The following is a 22,444-nucleotide window of genomic DNA, read 5'->3' as shown; positions in this document are numbered from 1 at the left end:
AAATAGTTTTTGTTATTAGTTATGTATATTTGGGCTTTATGTTACATTTTCTGTTGTTTAATGAAAGTTTAATGCATTATTTAAGTATCATGTGTGTTACCATGATGGTGTTTTGTGTTTGCATGAATGACTCTGTGCACCTTCTATATATTAGTATATACTTCTGCTTGTGGTGAAGCTACTTGTGATGAGCTTTGATTCTCTTGATTCTCTTTTACCACCTGCATTATGATGGTGGTTGTCAATATGTTAAAGGTACAAAACAGATTTTAATAGCAGTGTGCATTGTTGAATTTACTGGTTTACATTCAAATTTTCTTGTTTGTAAATTACAGTTTTATACTGTCAAATTTACGGCCGTAAATGTTTACAGTTTTTCTGTATTTTTTACAAAATTATTCTGGCAACCACAGCTGCCAAAATTATTTTTTATTATTTTATTATTTTACAGTGTAAATTAAACTAAAGCAGCTCTTCTATGTGCTAATGCTGATGTATGCTATACTAACTACGCTACAATCAAACACAATTATGTGCCATATTGGCGGAGTTTGCAGTTATCTGCAATATGAGTGTTGTCAAACTTTAACTGTCAGGAGGCTTACATTAAATCTGACAGCGATGGAATAATGCACTTGAATCATCTGCATGTCATGTACAATGCTCTGTATAAGGTGCAGGCTAGTAAGGCGAACTAATTAGAATAAATTCTTCCAGCTATTGTTAAATTACAATGCCCTTTTAATAGCGATTATTGAAAGGTGACTACTGCACATTGGGTTTTTTTTTTTTTACAGTTTGCTCTTTGGTGTTTAGGGCTGAATACTTCAGCTTGTAAAAAGGATGAGACATATTTATTCCTGTCTTATGATCTGTTTTCTACACCAAAACATCAAGTAGGCATCTTCTCTTTGTGCTGTTTGATAATTTAGATTACTAACAAAAATGCTTGAACAAGGATTAAGTCAAGTTCAGAGCATGTGCCCTTTAGACAGAAAGCTTTCAGACAGATGATCAACTTGGCAGGAGCTGTGTATGTCTAAATGTACATGTAAGCTTGTGTATGCGATTGTGTGTTTGGCAAATAGCCGTGTTTTTGTACCACAGTCTGCTGTCAAGGAGTCAGAGGGGAAATTGTGTATCTCAGCAGGTAGAAATAAGTGGTGAAGAAATGATAGACATGTCAGGTTGAAAGGACATGGTGCCCTAAAAAACAGAGAGAAAGTAATTGAGAAAAATGTCTGAGCATCCACATTTGCAAATTCATAAACTTAGTTTTTCTAAACTTTGCTTAACTACAGTTATTAAGCAGTCCAAAGAGCAAGTGGTGTGTCTTTTGTAAAAACTGGAGCTGTTCATTTTTTCCCTTCATTTCTCACAAAAGAGGTGGACAGCCTAAATCACATTGAAGTTAAAGAGAGCTATTTAAAAAATGACTTTGAACTTTTCACAATAAGTTTAATTATCACATCAGTGATCATTCTTTATTTTAGAGAAGAACTTTAAGGGAAAGTATGACTTTTAAGAAAAAAAACTTCAAAAGTGACAGTAAAGACATGTTACAAAATACAAAATAAATAAATGAAAATAAAAATAAGTGCTTTTCTTTTGAACTTTCTATTCACAATCTTGAAGAAAATGTATCCTGGTTTTCATAAAAAAATTAAGCAGCACAACTGTTTTAAACATTGATAATAAATTTTTTTTTTCTTGAGTACCAAACCAGCACATTAGACTAATTTCTATAAGTTTTATTGGATTCTATGTAGTCAAATGTGCCCCTAATTGAATAACCACTGTCTTTTTATACTTCCAATTTTCTCTGTTCTTTAATTTTTCACTTATAAATGACTTAAAATGACTCTAAAGGTTAATTTACGCCACACTGGCAGACACCAACCAACGTTGAAAATCACCAGTTTACAGTACATCACATCTCAGACAATCTGCGACCGCAAAAACAAGAGCAACAGATGCTGACAGAGGTAACACGACAAAACCCAGCAAACGTGTCTGTTGGTGCAGTGTGAATTAGCATTTAACAGCTGCTCTGATACTGAAGTGGCACTTGGTGTGTTTCCGGGTGGCTCAAGCCCATCAGGAAACATTGCTTGTTTACTTAGATTGTCACTGGTACACTAGTGATCACTATGACAAAAGCATTTCTATATATATATATATATATATAGAAGCCTTCAGCAAAGTGGAGTTTGTAATGGGTGGTCCTCATTGTTAACTGCCCACAGTGTATCATGTTTCTTAGTTAATTTACTTTTAACATCAGCGGTGTATGTGGTTTCATACTGAGATACGCTGGGACGCTCATAAAAAATGCTGGCCACTCACTAACAAGTACTGTTTTGCATTACACCCCACTGACAGTTATAGGTCTGTGATAAGGACACCGTGAGATAATTAGAGTAGACAGAAACGATATTTCACATAGCCAAAACTGAGATGATTCAACAGGAAAATGAATATGCATGGGAACTTTTCATCAACCAAAAAAATCTATTGCATAATCCAGGCTTTTATATTTTGTTACACAGTGTGAAAATGAGCCATAATTAGTTAACGGCCAATTAGGTGGCTTTTGAAGGGTTTGCAATCAATATTTAAATGCTTATTGTGCACTGTGTACACAAGGCTGGAAAGGAGGAAAAAGACAATTACATCTGATAATTATGCCTCATCTGTTGGCACAACAGCTAATATTCTGCATGGTTACATCACCAATGCTGCATTATGACAGCAATCTCATATCTGTGCTAATACTTCATACATGCAATGTAAAAAATACCCAGCAGCTTTCCAAATAATCCACCTAATATGCTGTGCCTGTCTAGGTCGATTTAGTATTCAATATAAATGAGTATTGAGCACTATTTAAAAAAATAGAATGTGGTGTACAAAAAAATACTGTAATATAATGCTTTTAATACACAAACACACACACACACACACACACACACATGATTGCATACATTAATCAACTGGAATGTCCGATTTCTTTTTATTTTAGTTTAAAATATGATAATAAATACTAATAAATATACAATTCATATAAACGATTATATATACATTTATGTATTAAGGTGAAACAGTTTTGCTTACTTAAGAATTTGTCTTAAAGCTAAATTTAATATATAGTTCTAAATATGACCCATAAATGTTCTTGGTTTTTGTGATCAAAATCAATTAAATAAACCAAACAAGCAAGCAATAGCCTGGTTGCAGTGCTTGCTCTATTGTTTCACATTGCTTAAGTCTGTTTCCCAGCAGAACGCAATGTTGATTAGAGTGACAGAAGGGTCACTGGCTCTCTGTAATTTACTCAAGTCCCTCTGCACACATCAAATTTCCCCTCCTCAGTGGGGTCACATGTATTCATTTGGCAGGCACACTTGAGGAGACATAATCAGTGTGGATGATGGTGTTCTCTTTTGCATCTTGACTTATTGGGTGTTGTTTGTGTTCACTATGATTATGAAATAACCGTGGCTGCATGCAGAACGGACAGGCTCTGAAACTCACTGCCACACACAGGCTAACCACCATTACCAAGACAAATATACAAAGAGCTGTTTCAAGCTGACGACCGTCCAGTGGACACTACAGGGAGGCACACCCCGCTCAGTTAGGGTAGGGCCTTTCAGCTGCTGACCGCTGGCTTCATACACCCACACAAGAGACTAAAAACAGCTAAATCAGTGGATCATCCAGATGTTAAATAGCTCAGGGACCTGACACAGAACGGACACCAATCCAGGGTCGTTGCTAAATTTCACAGGGCCCAGGAGAAATATTTTGACAAAATTTAAACATTGACTCAATGTTCGCTTTTAGCAGATAAAAAAAAATTATTAAAAATGTAAACTCTTTCTCTTCTCAGAAAAACAGACCAAAAACACTGATGACTCATTCTGCACTACACAGATTTTCCTCCAATCAAATGCTCTCTAGAATGAGAATGTCCCTCCCCCTAATAAAACCTGCACATTTTGAGTAACCAACATGTACAAGCAGTTGCTAATAAACCTTTTTACAAAGTACAAGACATTTTCTCCTGAGGATTTACAGTACCCTTCAAAGGTTTAGGGTCAGTATGATTTTTTTTTAAATTAATAATTAGTTCAAAAGTGACAGGAAAGACATTTTCCATTTCAAATGAATGAAAAAAAAAATATTTTTTTCATTCACTAGAGAATCCAGAAAAAAATCATGGTATCAGTTTCTACAAATTTTTTTTAATAAAAATTAGCAGCAGCAGCACAACACTGATAATAATAAGCATTATTATTAATAATGGAGCACCAAATCAGTATATTATAATGATTTCTGAATGATCATGTGACAGTGAAGACTGGAGTTATTGATGCTGAAAATGTAGCTTTACAATCACAGGAACAAATTAAATTTTTAAATATGTTAAAAAAGACGACAATTATTCTAAATTGTAATATTTCACAATATTCCACAATATAGCATTTTTGATCAAATAAATGCAGCCTTGGTGAGTATAAAAGACTTATTTCAAATTCAAATTTTTAAAATCTTACCAACCCCAAATGTTTGAACGGTTACAGTTGAACCTATAACCACACCAACACACATTTCTCGGCATGAGAACTTACTGAGCTCTGCAATGCTCCCAACGCGGGTCGCCAGGAGGGACTGTTCAATGGTGCGGAGTTCAGCCTGGCTGTAGGCATGGCCCTCTCCAGTTTTCCCTGCTCGCTGCTGGTCACGGTGCAAGTTCAGACTGTCCGGCAGGCTCAATACACCTGTGGGCCAAAGAACAGACAATCAAATATAAATAAACACGTGAACGAGCCAAAACCAGACATAAAAACATTTGCAATGGGACCAAGAGACTTTGAGAGCTTAGTGTTAAGACATTATCATTGTTTGAGAGGCAAATCAAACAACCCCCGAAGCAATTTAAACTGCTGTTTTTGTGTTGGACCTTTTTCCAAATTGCAACAAGCCACGCGCCCACAGGTGAGTTCAGCAGCATGTATTGGCTAGAGCCCTGGTCATCTAATATTCATTCAATAACCCTAATCAAATTACTTAACAGCGCTGCAGCCAAGGCTTTTGTTTGAACGGGAGAATAGGCAACGACAGATGGGATATTGAGCTCAGCCACAGGTGAATAAAGACAGACAAGCAGCTATCTGTCTGAGCTAAAGGTTTCACACGTTGGGACTATATCGAACTGGTATTAATTAACGGGTGATATCTGTAACTATTTGTCTTTCAGACATCCCAAGCCATTTGCTTTTCAGTGTGTCAGTCTACAGTACATTTAAGCAATATTGCTTTGGTGATATTGCTTTTATACAACAGATCAATAAACTAGTTAATATTGAGTAACTTAGATTTCAGACACAGTTATGAAATCTATATTTGCTCTGCCACAGCAGAACCTCCTAAAAACTCCCAGTAGTGGTGTTCTTGAATTAATATTTTAATAATTCACTCATAAAAAAAGGAATGTTTCATTTCTGAATGTATCAGTGTTTATGAATGAATTAGTTTAAAAAAACTGATTCAATGACTCACTCATAAAGGTAATCATCTAATTAGTTCCTGGATGAATAAGTGTTTTTAATGAACTGGTTGAGAAAACGATTCAATGACTCATTCATAAAGACCACCACTTTTTCTGTTCCTGAATGAATCAGTGTGCTGAATGAACTAGCTGTATAAATGATTCAATGACTCAACCATACAGGCAGTTATCTAATTTACTCCTTATGGATTAGTGTTATTGATTTGCTCATAAAGACTGCGACTTCTTCCATTCCAGAATTAATCAGTGTGCTGAACTGAGTCAGTTGTGTAAATGATTAAAAGACTCACTCATAAAAGCAGCTCTATGATTTAATCCTGAATGCATCAGTGCTTCTGAATGAATCACTTATAAATGCAGTCCCATTAATGGTTTCTGAATGAATCTGTTTGAATGAATCATCTGAGTAAATGATTCCGATGACTTCTTAATAAAGACCTACTGACAGTAGTGATCCAAAAATGGAAAATTCTTAGTACTGTTATACTGTACTGTATCTCACCACACTTGGAACGTCACTTAGCCAATCAAATTTGAGGACCATAACTAACTACTGTATAAAAATAGATAAAAACAGTGTTAGAAACATGTACATAATGTGATTTCAAAAGAGTTTAATAAAACAAAGGTTTAGGTTAACAAAGTACCTAAAAAACTTTTAACCTAAAAAATTAGGTTAACAAAGTAACCTATTGTACATGTATTACTTTGACTAAACCTTAATGATAAAGTATACTAATAACATTACCAGTTTTAAACAAAAAGCACAATCTTTAACAAAGATACTTTTAACAGTAACATTTTCCAACACTGCACACAAACCAGCAACAGCCTATCAGGAAGCTATTTTAAGCAGGTTATACTCTTGACTTTCATCTAAAGGGATTTGTGTTGTCAGTCTCCCAGAGGTGGGTAAATATCCTGTATCCTGTTGTATATTGAATGACGCTGTTAGCACAAGACAACACAGGGAAAGAAACACAGAAACTCATGAAGTTTTCATAACACCATGATTAAAATGACCTGGCACAGCGAGTTCTGGCTGCTGCGAATCTCTTTGTGGTCAGTGAGTTAATGCATAATGGAGGATGTGCAATATTCGCCAGATGGGAGACAAGCTGAATGCTTTATCAAGAGACACAATGTTGTTCATGGGTGACATGATGCTTTTAAGGAATTTTGAAGGGAGTTCAAGCGAGGGAATGCTTTGTTTTGGGTGATTGTCTCGTCTGATGAAGTTTTAACAAGAGTGCCGCAACACTGCGTGAGGGGTAAATGTTTGCATGTGTGCGGGCCCTTATGAAACTGCAGAACATCGTACAAGCCAGAACAGTTAAAGTAGTTGCAGTATTTTGCTGCAGGTTTTTTGTAATGTTGAGTGAGAGGTGAGAGAAGATCCGAAAACAGGATCCGCAGGACGTTACAAGGGATTGCTTGACCTGTTTTTGACTGTAACAAAAACCTGACAGCTGTGGCTGTCATAACTTTCCCATAAAAAATATGGTAACAATGTTACATGCATTATGGGATGGCACTTATGTAAGTTAATAAAACTGAATGACATAGGACAGGGGTAGGCAAGTTCGGTCCTAGAGAGCCGCAGTCCTGCAGAGTTCAGCTCCAACCCTAATCAAACACACCTGAACAAGCTAATCAATGCCTTCAGCACTAAAATATAATATACCAACCTAACTGAGCTTTTAAAATCTGTTTTTACTGTAAAATGTTCTGATAATAAACAGGTGGTACAACTGACAAACTAAAACTGCTAAATAAAACACTAACCATAAATCCCAGAATGCCACGGGAAGAGAAATGGACAGTTTTTGATCTCTAGAAATCTTCTCATGGCTCTTTCGCTTGGGCCAAAAATATGCACTCCGGTGGGAGGAAAAAAACAAAAACAGGCCTCAATATTTTATGACCCCTCCACCCAATCAACATTCCCTGCTCTTGAAACTCTTCTCTCTCTCCCTCTATACTCTCAGCACATCAACTTTTTCATGTCATTACAGACGCTAAAAATTCCCCTGCATGTTTATGTAATCAGATAAAATCACGCAAATGTGAGGTGGAACATTCTCGTCGCTCCAACTTTGCAGCCCCACCATGTATCAACCATGTTATCTCTCTCCAGCACTTGTATTCCCTACTGAGAGAGATGTAACGGTTATTTTTATTTGCAGCAATGTGTTTTTCTTTGCTTGATATTGGGTTAACTTAAAAGGTGAAGGGGGTGGGAGGAGAAAAATGAGACCACGGTCCCTTCAAATTGGTGACCTTGGCCAAATGGTGGCAAAATACTTCCCGCCAAATGTTACTTAGCATGATATTTATAATAAAAAAATGCTTTAACAACTAGGAAACTTTCTTTATACTTGTACAGTGAACACTCGTACAGAGGACACTGAGTCATAAGAACGCCATCAACTCAAGAACGGTTTGCAGAAACTTAGTTTCAGAAAGACTGGCATAAATAATACAGTACAAACACTGCTAGACACTTCAATCATAGCTGGGGAAGAGAAGGGAACGCAGAGAGCCTTCCATCGCAGGAACGGTGTGAAAACTCTCTGCACAAGATTAGAGGACACACTTGTTTTGAAAGACCATCATGTAAATTGATACTTAATGGACACCTGAAGAGATTGAGCTGGAAAATTTATCTTCAGGATACATGCTGATGGACATTTCGGTGTCCTATAATTCTAAGCCTGAATCCCCACATCCTTGTTTTAAACAACATACCTACAGTCCTCATGTCCATGGCGCTTGGTTAGCCAAGACAGAGCATATCCTTTTTTATTAAACTTCTGGCAAAACAAACATTTGCAAAGAATATGCCTGAGTTCAAGTCAAATCTTCAGTTTATCAAAAAAAGTTCTCTGACTGTAAGCTGTTCACTGACCTGAATACCACCTTGCTCGTAGTTCAGAGGTTATCCTGTGCTTCTGTAATCCAATTTATTCACAAAAATAAGACAATATCCTGTGTCAAAAATGGGCTAGTAAAATATTTTTCCCCTTTTTCTAATATTAAATACTTAATCCTGCTAAAGTACCTGCAAAAAAAGTCCACCTTACGCAATGTGGATTAACAAAATAAAATTTTCATTAAAAAAGGACACCGGGGTAAATTGTCACAAGTGTTCTTTTGAGACTGCATTGTTTTTCCTATGCAAGAAAAGTTGAAATATTTTTTAAAAATACTTTATGTAACAAAAAGTGACAGCTAGCCTTAGCAGCAGCCATTCAGACAACGAGATGACAACATAAGTCATTCATTAAAAATGCTTTGCACAGGCACATCTGCATTTATAACAATAGCTACAACTGACTGATAAAATGACATCTTCAGTCAGTAAATGAGCGAATACTTTTAATGGACATTAAAATCTCATTAAAAGACTATAAGACGTATGCCTTTGGGGACCAGTCATTATGTGCAATATTACTGCCATGATGATGGGCCCATAATTCTCTGCTGGTTTCAGTGGCATTTAAGCGATATCCAAAAATGACTTGGACGCCTCAACATTGATCGTAAACCCAGAACTTCGACAGACTATCACATCATCCCCCGCTGCCGCTACATCTGTCACTTCTTAAAGAGCCAATTTATTTCTTTATAAGGAAATCGAGAGGAACACAATGTCAGCCAACCAGATGGAAGCAAAATGAACACTATAAGTGCAGGTAAATTATATTAGCTAAATGCCAAAATAGATTATTCATATGCTGATGCTGGTTTCAAGCTGCATTACACTGAAAATACTACAAATAGATGCATTAAGACATTAACATTAAGTCTTTGAGTGGCACCATAAACAGTGTCTGAGACCATAGTAAAAATGCTTCTATTTTGGATGTCATTTTTCTTCTCATTTGCATTACAAATTACATTATTACTTGAGTAAAAATGACTATGAATGTCCTAGAATTTAATGTGCCTTGGTTTTGCTTTAATAATAGCAGCACTCGAGCTGCATATACTCCACAAGTTTGTGTAAAACCAGATGATCATGTTCTCCAGCATGATTTGAGATAATCTAAAGAGCATCTTGAGGTTCAGTGGAAGATCATCTTACCATCTGTACAATCAAGTTCACACAATCAATTTCACACATCACTTATTTGATTAGTGACCTAGAAACAGTGCAAAATCTCTTTTTCATTTTACTTCACAATGCTTTTTTTGTAAAAAAATTTTTTTGTCAAAATTGAAATAATTTCAGTTTAAGATAAAATTACATTTTTAAAGCCAGATTTTCAATGTAGTCTCATACCTAACAAATGGGGCGGAGGGTATACATTAGATTTGCATATGTGCACAACAGCCAATTGAGTTTTCCCACAGTTTTCGCACAACAATAGATTGTTCCCTTTCATGGCTTGCCTGTAAGTGGCGGTTCTGCCAGGATGGAGAAATGTGGTATATTCTAGCTTGCCTGAAATCCCCCGTCAGCTCTGCACTGAATGATTAGATCTACAATCAATGTCCCATTCTTTTCCGGTGACAGAAACACACTTCTTCTCCCGAGTGCACACTCAGACACTTTGTTTTGATTTCCTGCAGCTGTTGAAGTGATAAGGTATTGGCAAAAAAATAAATAAATCTTCATTCCGACACGCTTTGTTACCGGAGTCACGGAATATCAGGAATACAGATTAATTCCACGACAGACAATCAAACTTTGCAGAACATATAAAATTGAAATTTGACACAATTGTTCTAAATTTCAAAGGGGTTCGGAGTAGCTTTGTTCCAGTAACTTAATTAAAGTATCCTACAGAGGGAACCGTTCAATTGCGACTCGGCAAGGGAACCAGCCCTGTCACAAAAAAAGACAACAAAACTCTTTAGCTCGCTTTCAATTTCCCTTTTTTTTCTCCCTTGCTGCACTGCTGTATATTTGCTGAGGAAAGTCCCATCGATTTCTCTATGGTGCACAGCCGGTCTCTTATCAGAGTGAGACTTGTACGGAATATTAACAGCCAAGTCTCCATAGCAACAGGGCAGAGCTATCCAGCAGCCGCATGATTGGTGGAAAGAGAGCAGGGGTTGTGGGGATGTGCTGGATTTGGAGGTGGGCGCATACGGGAAAAAAACAACAATTTTAGGTGGCCTGTGACTGTACCTCCCAAAATATTACCTGAGGGTGTGTTTGCCTCCAAAATGTTGCATTCAGGATAAGAAAAACCCTGAAGATATAAGATAAGTGGGTCTCGTATGCAAGAGCACTTGAGTTTATAACATCTTTAAAATATTCAGAACATGTCTATTTATTGCCATTCAACATGACAGTTTGACATTTCCATCTGAGTCATGCATTAAAAGCATTATATGGAAAGAACATCTGAAAAGTTAGAAACTTTATACAATAAAAATGTGGGCATGTTTCAAGCTCATGCATGTAAAATATATAGACTGTAGCATGAATCCCAGTAAAACTTTTCGGTGCCTCAGTAAAACTGATAAACTCTGATGAGGGAGAGCAGATGATAAACATGCGTTCTAAATTCTCAATTGTTTGAACCATTTAAAACATGGTTAGTAAACACCAATTTTGTGTCAAAATGTATGCGGCCAAATGTTGCTAAATTACTGTAAATGAATGCAGATGCAGTTCTGCTAAACTATCCATTTAGTTTAAATCTACTGATACCTCAATAATAAGGTTTAGATATGTTTAGATAACTTTATGAACTGCTAAAATCATCTGTAGTTCATTGTTACATTAATTCTGCACAACAGTAGTCATATAAAAGTAAAAAAGCTTTCAAAGACTGCAGAATTGTTTAAAAAAAAAAAAAAGTCTTCCATTTGGTTACCGACCACTAAACACTTCTCTGTCTCTGGTCAGTTCTTACAAAAAGTGGGTCATACAGTGCTGCCCTTTTGACTTGCATAAATATTATGTAGAAATTGGGGTTGGTTCATCTCACATTAGAGGAAAACCTTTCAATCTTGCAATCACGAAATATGCTGCAAACAATATACTGCATTGATCATATAATAAAGGCAGCAGCTGCAAATCAATGCACTATCCATTGCCTAGGTATCAAAAAATAACTATATGCTGAATAAATATCATTATGGACAATCAGAGTTCAAATGTTGAGACAGACAGGATTATGCCTAGAGTGCTAAATCATTCAAATACTGCTCAAGCTGTCCGAATTCTCCTTCACCATGACAACCGAGGTGAATGCCCCCTTCTTCATAACACACACTGGTCCACAGCTGCGGCGGGTACGGGTAACATTTTGCCGTTCTGACATTTTACATCAGCTTGAAGCAATATGATCAACAAGGGACACAGGGAGATTTTAATGAGGGCCGTGATACTTACTGGCACTGTATTCTGAGAGCTCAATTAGTAAACTTTTTTTTTTAACACTAGAACTGTTTTTAAAACGTACATAAAAGATTTTTAATAAAACATTTAAGTCTCCCAGTCACTGACTTTTACTAAAATTGTGTGATTTACAATCCCCTGTTGTTAAAAACTGTTTAGATAAAACCAGATCAAAAAATGGGGCATTTATACCTTTAAGCGCCAGCGGGTCAAATTTACCTGCTATATAATGCCTGTATGTTGGCGCTGTCATTTTCGTGCCGCTTATGTTTTAACATAGTACATTGCTAGGCAATGCCTTTCACTAACTGAATTAGTGGTTATCAGTTTCATAAATAAAGACAAAATGAGTAAAAGAAGGCGATTTATGAATGCTGAAGAGGTATAAGAAGCACTAAATGCCATGAGCGATGGAGAGTCTGATGGTGGGGAGATAAGTAAAGCGCCCTGTCGGCTCAGCATCTGACGGCGATCAATATATCATATTCAAACCTTTTATCCTAATGTTACGCATAATTGTTCAAAATTTGGATTAATTATTTAATTTTTGCCATTTCTATCGTTTATTGTTAACGTCTGTATGTTGGCGCTGTCATTTTCGTGCCGCTTATGTTTTAACATAGTACATTGCTAGGCAACGCCTTTCACTCACTGAATTAGTGGATATCATTTTCATAAATAAAGACAAAATGAGTAAAAGAAGGCGATTTATGAATGCTGAAGAGGTATAAGAAGCACTAAATGCCATGAGCGATGGAGAGTCTGATGGTGGGGAGATAAGTAAAGTGCCCTGTCGGCTCAGCATCTGACGGCGATCAATATATCATATTCAAACGTTTTATCCTAATGTTACTCATAATTGTTCAAAATTTGGATTAATTATTTAATTTTTGCCATTTCTATCGTTTATTGTTAGCGTCTGTGTTGCTATTTGATCTGATGTAATGAATAAAACCTTTTTTTTTTTGATTACCCTAAGTTTATTGGTGTTCTTCTTATATAATTCAAATTATAAATGATATAACTAAACAAATTAATAATTAATTAGGTGAAGCTGTGCGCTTGAATTTGTCATCGCAAATTCAGTGTGGTGAATTAGGCCTATTATTGCTCATTATTGTCTATAGGCTGTTTTAGTAATTTAAATAACATAGGTTATCTTAATATATTGATTAATGACATTGTAATATAATAGCCTATTACACCACCCAAATATGTATTTACGTCCTTCTAATTCCCGTTGTCAGTGCAGACTTGTTTAGCTTAATATTGACCATTATGTAAAGAGACTAGTGTAGCCTTCATAAAAAAGCCTTGAACATAAAACAACAGGACAAAAATATAGTTGATGACTAGACATAATCATTTCATGACTCGACACTTCTTTGTGAAGACAGTAGCATAATACAGTGAAATAATATGTTCTTTAGCCATTCAAAAACAGCTGTCATGTGCGTGGGTCAAATTTACCCGCTGGCACTTTTAGGTATACAGCGATCCCTGGCGGTTCTAGTGTTAATGCAAACCTGAAAATTCACTTCTTATAGACCAATTATCGGTTTGTAAACATTCAGGATGCGCGCGCATCATGGTTGCAGAAAACCCGGGAGAGATAGCCTTTACAGCTAGAGAATTTCACGGATACGGTACAAAATAGTTAGGTTTAAAAAGATTATAAATTATATTGATTAGATGTAATTTTCAAAATGTTCTACACATACAGTATTACAAGAGCTTGTCACCCAGCGATAAGCACTGTTATTCAACGAAATTGACATTAGAGAGTGCGATAGTCTTAGAGATCCTAAACAGGGGTGACATTTTTTGTGGGCGGAGCCTATCTGGAGGCTTTCGGTTTTCAAGCAGCAGTCTATGGAGCCATGGAATAAAGTAATAAAAAAAGGTAAATTTGATTTTATATTTCAAAATTATGACTTTATTCTCGCAATTCCGAGATTATATCTCACAATTCTAATAAGGAAAAACAACTCATCATTCTCTCTTTTCCCCTGGGCTCTTCTGGCTTTTTTCCCTCAGATTTGACAAACTCACTATTTTTGAGTTAAGTCGAGTTATAAAGTCCGAATTAGGAGATATAAACTTGCATTTGCGAGAAAAAAAAGTCAGAATTGTGAGATAAAGTAAATAAATGTTATGTAAAAATTTTAATAGTAAGGTTTAAATAATATTTCTAATAGTAAGGTTTAAATAATATTTCATGCTGTAACTGTAGGGCTAATACAATACGTCCCCTATGAACAGCATATGTGAATATTATGTAGATCTATTGTTTAAATCGAATTTATGCTTTAAAAGTAGAGTAATCATAGCAGTTTTCATCCATAGTATGTCCATTTAAACGTCTGCGTTTAGCTTCAAATGACGACAGTATTCTATAAAAATTATTTGCATTCCGATCTTGACATCAAAAGGCACAAAAATATTTTTTCTTTTATTCCATGGATTTTACACATTCACCTCCACTTGTTCACAGTGTTTTTCTGCAACCACTATGCGCGCGCAGCTGCAAGTGACGTAACTGTGACGTCTACTCCAAATTGGCCTATACCTCTGGTGCCAAAGATGTAAAGGTCAATGTATTTTGAGGTAATAAACAATCAAGGCTTAAAACTTTCTTAAAGCACAAAGTAAGAAAACAAAGTGTTATTTAATTAAATAAAGATGCTAAATGTATGCAGTGTGGCCTACAGTCATGTATTTTTTTAGTATGAAAATATATTTAATTTAAACTTGAGATCAAGGGGCAAAAAGTTATTTTGTCTTAAAAATTCATTTAGTCCATAAAATATTTCAATTGAAATAGAAAAGTCTGTAAAAAAAAAAAAAGCCAATTATACACTCTGTTATTATTTTCTCTATTGTTTCTTCACAGGTGTTTTACTTTGCCAGAAAATTAAGAGTAACATTTCTGTTTTTCTACTTTTTGTTTTCTTACAGTGTATAAAAATGGCCAAAATATTAGGAAATAAGGTAAACTTACTTATTTAGGTAAACTTAAACTTATCAAAAATACATTTATGTAAATATATTTTAAAATACATACATATCAATATCTTTTTTATTTGTAATATACTTTTAAATATCTTTGTAAAATTGGTGAAGAAATGATCGCTTTGAGTTCCATGAGTGAGACCTCAAACACATTTTCTAACACAAATAGAATATTTTTCATAATTTTTTGGCAATAAAAGAATGTGTACAAAATATTGTTTGCCTTGAGACTGTGTGAAAAGCATGCTGGGACTGTAAGAGGATTGAGTGACATTGACCCGGACACAGCCTCTATATGAATGATGATTGACAGATGAGATTACTTTTAGGAAAAGGACACTGAATTTCCAAACCACAGAGATTCTGGCCAAGAGTTTTATCACTGGATGACATTTAATTCTGTTGGGGAAGTGTTTCAATTCCATTTCCACATTAACCCATTAATAACTCACTTGTGGGCATGGGTTTTGATAGGACAGAGTTCATATCCCACAAGCAGGAATGTTTTACCAGGGTAAAGGTTCTTTCTAGTGCACAAAACCCAAGTGGTTTGTGCTCACTCTCTGTCTCTGGCAATGGAAGTCACAAGGAAACGTCACTTTGCCACAGTAATAAGCATGTGTGCTGCAGTGTTGCTTAGAAACTGTAGCTTCCCAAGCTACAAGCTACTAATAAAGTAAAGTAGTTCTACAGTCAATCATTGCAAAAAGCAGTTAGCTACACTACAATGAAGCAACTAAAATTGAGCTATTTAAGGAGTAAATTACTTTTTATTACATAACTACAAAATGATATAATTTATATACATAATTTAAACATATAATTCACACAAAATATTAATGACATAATAAAATTGGTAACATGCAATATATTACTCTCTTTGGACCTTTTAAAGAGGTCAACAAATCTGTAAAATCTCTTCACCACGTATTCAGTCATGAAAATCTTGAAAACATGTTTTCAAATGACATATTACACTATATTAATGAAACTGAAACTGGACAAATGAAACATATCTTTTTTTTTTTTTTTTAAGTTGGTCTTTCGTCAGCTTAGTTAATCAAAGCTCTTTTGATAAAACAATCAAGCATTAAGGAAGGGACGGGATTCTGCAGGGTGACGAGATCTTACACAATAACGGTTTCATTTAACTGAAACGTTGGAATGATCAAATTAATCTGACTTCCCAATATGAGGGAGAGAGAAAGGGCATTCTTGTAGAGTGTATCTGACTGCTACTTCAGTTTGCTCGGTTGTAAATTTGACAAAAAAAATACTGTCTTTGTCACGCTACACTGAAACTAAATAAAAAAATTAGCTCATTACTTTGAAAGTTACTGTTTAGAAAGGAACTACCGTCTAGCTGCTGAAAAAATTAGCTATAAGGTACTAGAATCATGTTTTTAGTTATAAAAATGCACTTTACTGCACTTCTGTCCATGAAGACTACTACACAAAACACTCATATTCACATAGTCAGCTAAAGGTCTTCAGTCAACTGCAAAGGTTATTTTAGCACAAATATTACAAATAACCCCAACAGACCGGCACTCTCCAAATAATTAACACTGTTCACATCATATAATAGGATCAAAAGAAAGTCCCATGCTGCTTTGCAGCATGCTCCTGCTCTCCATCTGTGCTCCCTGACTCATCACGGCAGAAGACACGGAGTCAAAACCAACCAATCAAAAAATAAATAAATAAACAGACAAAATACTCATATCTTCAGGCCCTCCTTTTGTCCCCCTACATGGTCCACGGTTCATATCTGATGACTACATTTGTACAACACACATCTGACTGGTCTTTAGCCTTCAGGGACCCACTACATCAAACCAGTTGTAAAAGCAATTAAAAACTTTTTTTAATGCTAAACAAGGGTTCAAATGTAAAATAACAGCATTTTACATACCAAAATGTATCACAGAAACATGTTGTGCAAGAAAACATTTACAATTTCAATTTGTCAGCATGCAAAACTCACACAAGATGCTGCCCACTGACTGATTTCAATACAGCATCAATGTTTGAGTCTTTGAGGTTGGTATGATATGCACAAGTGTAAATAAAGTCCAATTTTATTTAATTAATACTTATATTCTATTTAAATTCAAATGTTGTCATTTGTTTAATAACATATAATTAATTTTGATATATATAATGATTAATTATATTTCATTTAAATTGTAATTTTGTCAATTTTACCTTTTTAACTTTTTTCATTTTCAAAATGTTATTTAATAAAAAATAAAATTGGTGTAAAAATACAATTTAAATAACAAAGTTAAAATTAGTGCTGTCAAATGATTGATCGCGATTAATCGCATCCAAAATAAAAGTTTTTGTTTACATAATATATGTGTGTGTACTTTTTATATTTATTAAGTATATATAAATACACACACATGCATGTATATATTTTAATAACATATAATTAATTTTGATATATATAATGATTAATTATATTTCATTTAAATTGTAATTTTGTCAGTTTTACCTTTTTAACTTTTTTCATTTTCAAAATGTTATTTAATAAAAAATAAAATTGGTGTAAAAATACAATTTAAATAACAAAGTTAAAATTAGTGCTGTCAAATGATTGATCGCGATTAATCGCATCCAAAATAAAAGTTTTTGTTTACATAATATATGTGTGTGTACTTTTTATATTTATTAAGTATATATAAATACACACACATGCATGTATATATTTAAGAAAAATGTTACGTTTATATATTAAATATATTTATACATAATATACATTTGATGTAAATACATGTAAATATTTTCAAAATATATGCTGTATGTGTGTGTTTATATATACATAATAAATATACTTTTTATTATTATTATATACAGTGGTGTGAAAAAGTTTTTGCCCCCTTCCTGTTTTTTTAATTGTTTGCATATTTGTCACACAAAAGATTCAGATCATCAAACAAATTTTAATATTACACAAAGATAACCTGAGTAAAATCAAACTGCAGTTTTGAAATTATGATTTAAAAACTGCATTTTGTATTTACTTGCATTATCTTTGCGTAATATTAAAATTGGTTTGATTATCTGAATCTTTTACGTGTGACAAATATGCAAAAAATAAACAAAACAGGAAGGGGGCAAAAACCTTTTTTACGGCACTGTATATAGTATAGTAAATAGTATTTCCTGAGCCTTCAAAATGGTCTCTCAGTTTGGTTCACTAGGCTACACAATCATGGGGAAGACTGCTGATCTGACAGTTGTCCAGAAGACAATCATTGACACCCTTCACAAGGAGGGTAAGCCACAAACATTCATTGCCAAAGAAGCTGGCTGTTCACAGAGTGCTGTATCCAAGCATGTTAACAGAAAGTTGAGTGGAAGGAAAAAGTGTGGAAGAAAAAGATGCACAACCAACCGAGAGAACTGCAGCCTTATGAGGATTGTCAAGCAAAATCGATTCAAGAATTTGAGTGAACTTCACAAGGAATGGACTGAGGCTGGGGTCAAGGCATCAAGAGCCACCACACACAGAGGAAAGTCAAGGAATTATACGTATATATATATATATATATATATATATATATATAATATTAAAATTTTATAAAATACTCTATAAAAATGTAATATAATTATAAATTTATTGCATTTAATGATCATAATGATAATAATTATTTATATAATTATTAATTATACTTTATATAATTTTTACATATAAATGTATGACTATTTTTAAAATGGTAAATTATAATTTTACATCAATTAAATTTTTTACAAATCGCATATAAATTATATTATAATTAAATTGTATTTATGTAAATTTTATTTCTATTAGAAGTAGAACGATGTGGCAAATATATAGTCAAGGTGGCTTGTATACACAGATGTTTTATGCAGACATAAAATAGTTTGGCTAATTAACCCTTTGTGAGCAACAAGCTGCAAAGTGCATGTAAAATGTGATCTGGACGGGGTCATGACGTAAACGCTTTTTGGCCCTCAAGCCTTGGTGTCAGTCAGTCACTGTTGGGAGCAAGCAAAAATTTCAAAGCCACTGGCGAAGCCAGACTCAGTGACCTATTCACAACTCTCTTCACATGCTTTTTATCTGCTTTACAGGGACAGAAGGTAAGGACGGAGATGATGGGGAGAATTGTACAGAGGCAGACAGTGACAGAGAGTTACGTAAGACCAAAAAGTCATGGGAGGAATATGATAAAACAATGGCTTTTATTTATTTCACAAAAGCTAGTCTGCTTTCTCCTGTACTTTTGCTTTAATTCTTAATATTTCTCAAACCTGACCAGGCCAAAACAAACTTCAAATGTATAGTCCTTGTGAAACTGAGGCTTTCTACATTAAAGAAACTAGAACAAGGACTATCAAATGGCTATATTATACTCAAATCAGCCGAGGTGTATTACTAAACATGACTTTATTCTGTGTTCAAATTGAAATTCTGTTCATCCTGCTGGTGTGATGGTCCGTCTTATGGGTTAACATGACCCAGAGGCCCCTGCTTGGGGCCCAGCATGTGTACCCAGGCCCAAGCAGATGGTGGCCATATGTCCGCAGAACATGGAAGAAGAGCCACAAACACGAGGCCAGAAAACTGAGCTATATTCACATTTGTGAGAAGACTTAGAGCCCAGTCTTCTTCAAATATCTGCTGTGAGCATGAAGCTCACACAGCCACACACACACACCATCATCTACTCATACCGAGGGTTAATGCATGCAGTCAATGAGAAAACATACATTCCACCTACAGACTTAAAATAGAAACACACAGACAGTTATTCAGTTTTGCCTTTGGCAACAAAGAAAGTTTGTCAAGTGTCTGAGAAACAGTTAGCACTGGTAAGTAGCCTATAAAATAAAACAACATTCCCCGCATCTGAATATGCCTACCTCCCTGTACAGTAGGTGAAAAACTGAATTCATATAGCATACATAAAACCATAGGGCAAAAAGTACCTGGATGACCTACTACTTCTGCAAAGATTTCAATCTAATTTGCATATAAAAGCCACAGGAGAGGGGTTCAATAAAGGGCAGTGAAGCAATGCAATTGAAGTCACATGACAATTTCATTCATGCTACACACATTCATACTATATAAAACATAAGTCTACTTTTTAAGGGTTGTGAAGTTTGTTCCTCCGCAAATGTAGTAAAAATAGTACATACTCAGACATTATGCAAGTTCAGACGCACATTGAAATTTTATTTCACACTTAGTACATTTGCAGTTTATTGCACTGGTTGCTACAACAGTCGCCTTGGACTAATACTGACACCTAGTGGTGTGGATGTCATGCAAACGCAACATTCAGTTACTTTTAGCGCTGTATCGATACACTATTAGAGTGTAAGAATACACTATTTTGCAAGTGTTTGATAATAAGTGGATTACAAGGTCATGTGATCTCAAAATGGCTGCCTCCATAAGGAGACCCTACTCCAAGTGAAATAGGTTTTAGGCTACTGACATTAGTCTTCATTTTGTGTGTATTTATTTCAACAGTACTATGAATTCATTTCTGTAAAAAAAAACAATAAAGAAAAAGTATGAAATATATAAGAAAACAGAATATTTTCTTTTGAAATTTCAACTGGGTATGATATCAGTCCCACGTTAGACGTTCACACCAATAGTGAAGTAAATAACGGTGTAAAAATATTTTAATAAAGAAAAAATAAAAGGAATTAAACTATACTAAATATATAACGAAACCTAAAATTTCAATTCTGGTATAAAACCAGTCCTAAGTTAGAGGTGCCCACCCATAGTGAAGCAAACAACCATCTACCGGTAGGTGTGATACAGGACTAGAATGCTGCTTTGTTGGTTTTCCCACGGTCTTGGTGTTCTACAATTAGGAAATGAACCATAACATTACATAACGAACCTTTACGACACAACATGGCTTTTGCCTTAATCCCAGACATATTACACAGAATAAATGCATAGGTGTGGTCCAAAATCCTCTGAAAATACCATAAAACATGCCCGAACATGTGGAAATTAACCTAACCTTTAGGCAGCAATTAATGTTTCTCCACTGACATTTACTCCAATTTGTCTGGCAGCAAAAATGTCCTTGAAGTCACGGATCCTGGATAGGGTGTCACAGTCACAGGTTTCATCATGCCCTAGTCAACAGCTTAGAGAAAGGCAAACCGAAACACCTCTGGGGTGAAACGTTTCTAAAGACAAATTCTGATGAACTCAAAAAAAGCCCCCCCCCCCAAAAAAAAGAGTACAGAATGCATCTAGTAGAAAAAGCGGGTTAAGAGTCAAAGTCTTCACTAGAAAATTGCATTTTCTTCCCTTGTTTGGTTTGTTCCCTGCTGCGTATGAGATGAAAGTAGCGCTAAATTAAGATTCACATATGAAAAGACACGACTTGAGAGTTAAACACCTTCATTATAATCCGAAATTAGACTCTAACCCAGACCTCGGCATGAATTATTTTCTTTCTTTCTTTCTTTCTTTCTTTGGAAAGTGCTGATGCAAACAGAGAATACAGAACATTCAGGCAATTCTAACAGCAGAGGAACACTCAGAGTTGAAGAGAGGTGAATGTACAGTTAAACCGAGCCGAGTGTGTTTCCCTATCTGAAACGCTCCTTCATCTGGTCTAATTCCTCTGTGTCACTGCACATACATTTCCCTCTCGGTTTTCCACCATCCAAGCAGGTTCCAGCAAGTTCTGCCACGGGCAAGCAACACTCGGTTTAATTATTGCAGGGAGTTGAGCTCGTTTGACAGGTCGACCTACTCCACTCCATTTGATATGAATTAGAGAGTGTGATGAGAGAGAAAAAGAGCAGGTACAAGACTAAATAAAATACAGAAAAGGAGAGAAAAAGAGGAAACAACTTTTTCATAGTCATCAATAGGAGACTACAGACAGCCAGACTATGGAATTTTCTTATATTCTAAAATGTAAATATTGCATAACATAAATAGCTGATAAAATGCTAAAACTTTGGATGCCAGTAATTATCTTATAGAGTTAAAAAAAAAATTATTCAGCAAGGAAACATTAAATTGATCAAAAGTGAAAAAGACTTTTACATTGTTACATGCTGTTCTTTTAAACTTTCTACATATATCAAAGAATCCTGAAAAATGTATCAAATATACACAAATATTAAGCAGCACAACTACTTTAACACTGATAATAAAAATACATATTTCCTAAGCATCAAATCAGCACAGGAATAAGTTACATTTCAAAATATACTACAACAGAAAACAGTTATTTAAATAACATAAATTGTTATTATAATAATTAAATATTTACAAATTATTATGAAAATAATAAATAATTAAAATAATTATTATACTGTAATAATATTTAACATTATTATTATTATGTTTGAATCAAATAAGGATTATTTGGAGAACCTTGGAGAACATAAAAAAATATCCTACCAAAGCAAAGTTATGAATTGTAGTATTGTAGAAATGTATTGTTTCAATTATATTATATGTAATATACTAC

General features: G+C 34.7%; 1 protein-coding gene across 1 annotated transcript in view; it reads right to left on the bottom strand.

Moving 5' to 3' along the window:
- The window catches only part of btbd11a (BTB (POZ) domain containing 11a), a 131,198-nt gene that overhangs the window by 33,197 nt on the left and 75,557 nt on the right, over positions 1-22,444 (bottom strand). The window contains exon 2 of the mRNA XM_016244953.1: positions 4,635-4,784. Within this exon, the coding sequence (XP_016100439.1) occupies positions 4,635-4,784 (150 nt within the window). The remainder of the gene's footprint in view (positions 1-4,634; positions 4,785-22,444) is intronic.

The sequence above is a fragment of the Sinocyclocheilus grahami genome, unplaced genomic scaffold (assembly GCF_001515645.1).
Source record: "Sinocyclocheilus grahami isolate Dianchi unplaced genomic scaffold, SAMN03320097.WGS_v1.1 scaffold740.1, whole genome shotgun sequence".
In the NCBI taxonomy this organism is placed as follows: domain Eukaryota; kingdom Metazoa; phylum Chordata; class Actinopteri; order Cypriniformes; family Cyprinidae; genus Sinocyclocheilus; species Sinocyclocheilus grahami.
This window is presented reverse-complemented; position numbering and strand designations above follow the sequence as displayed.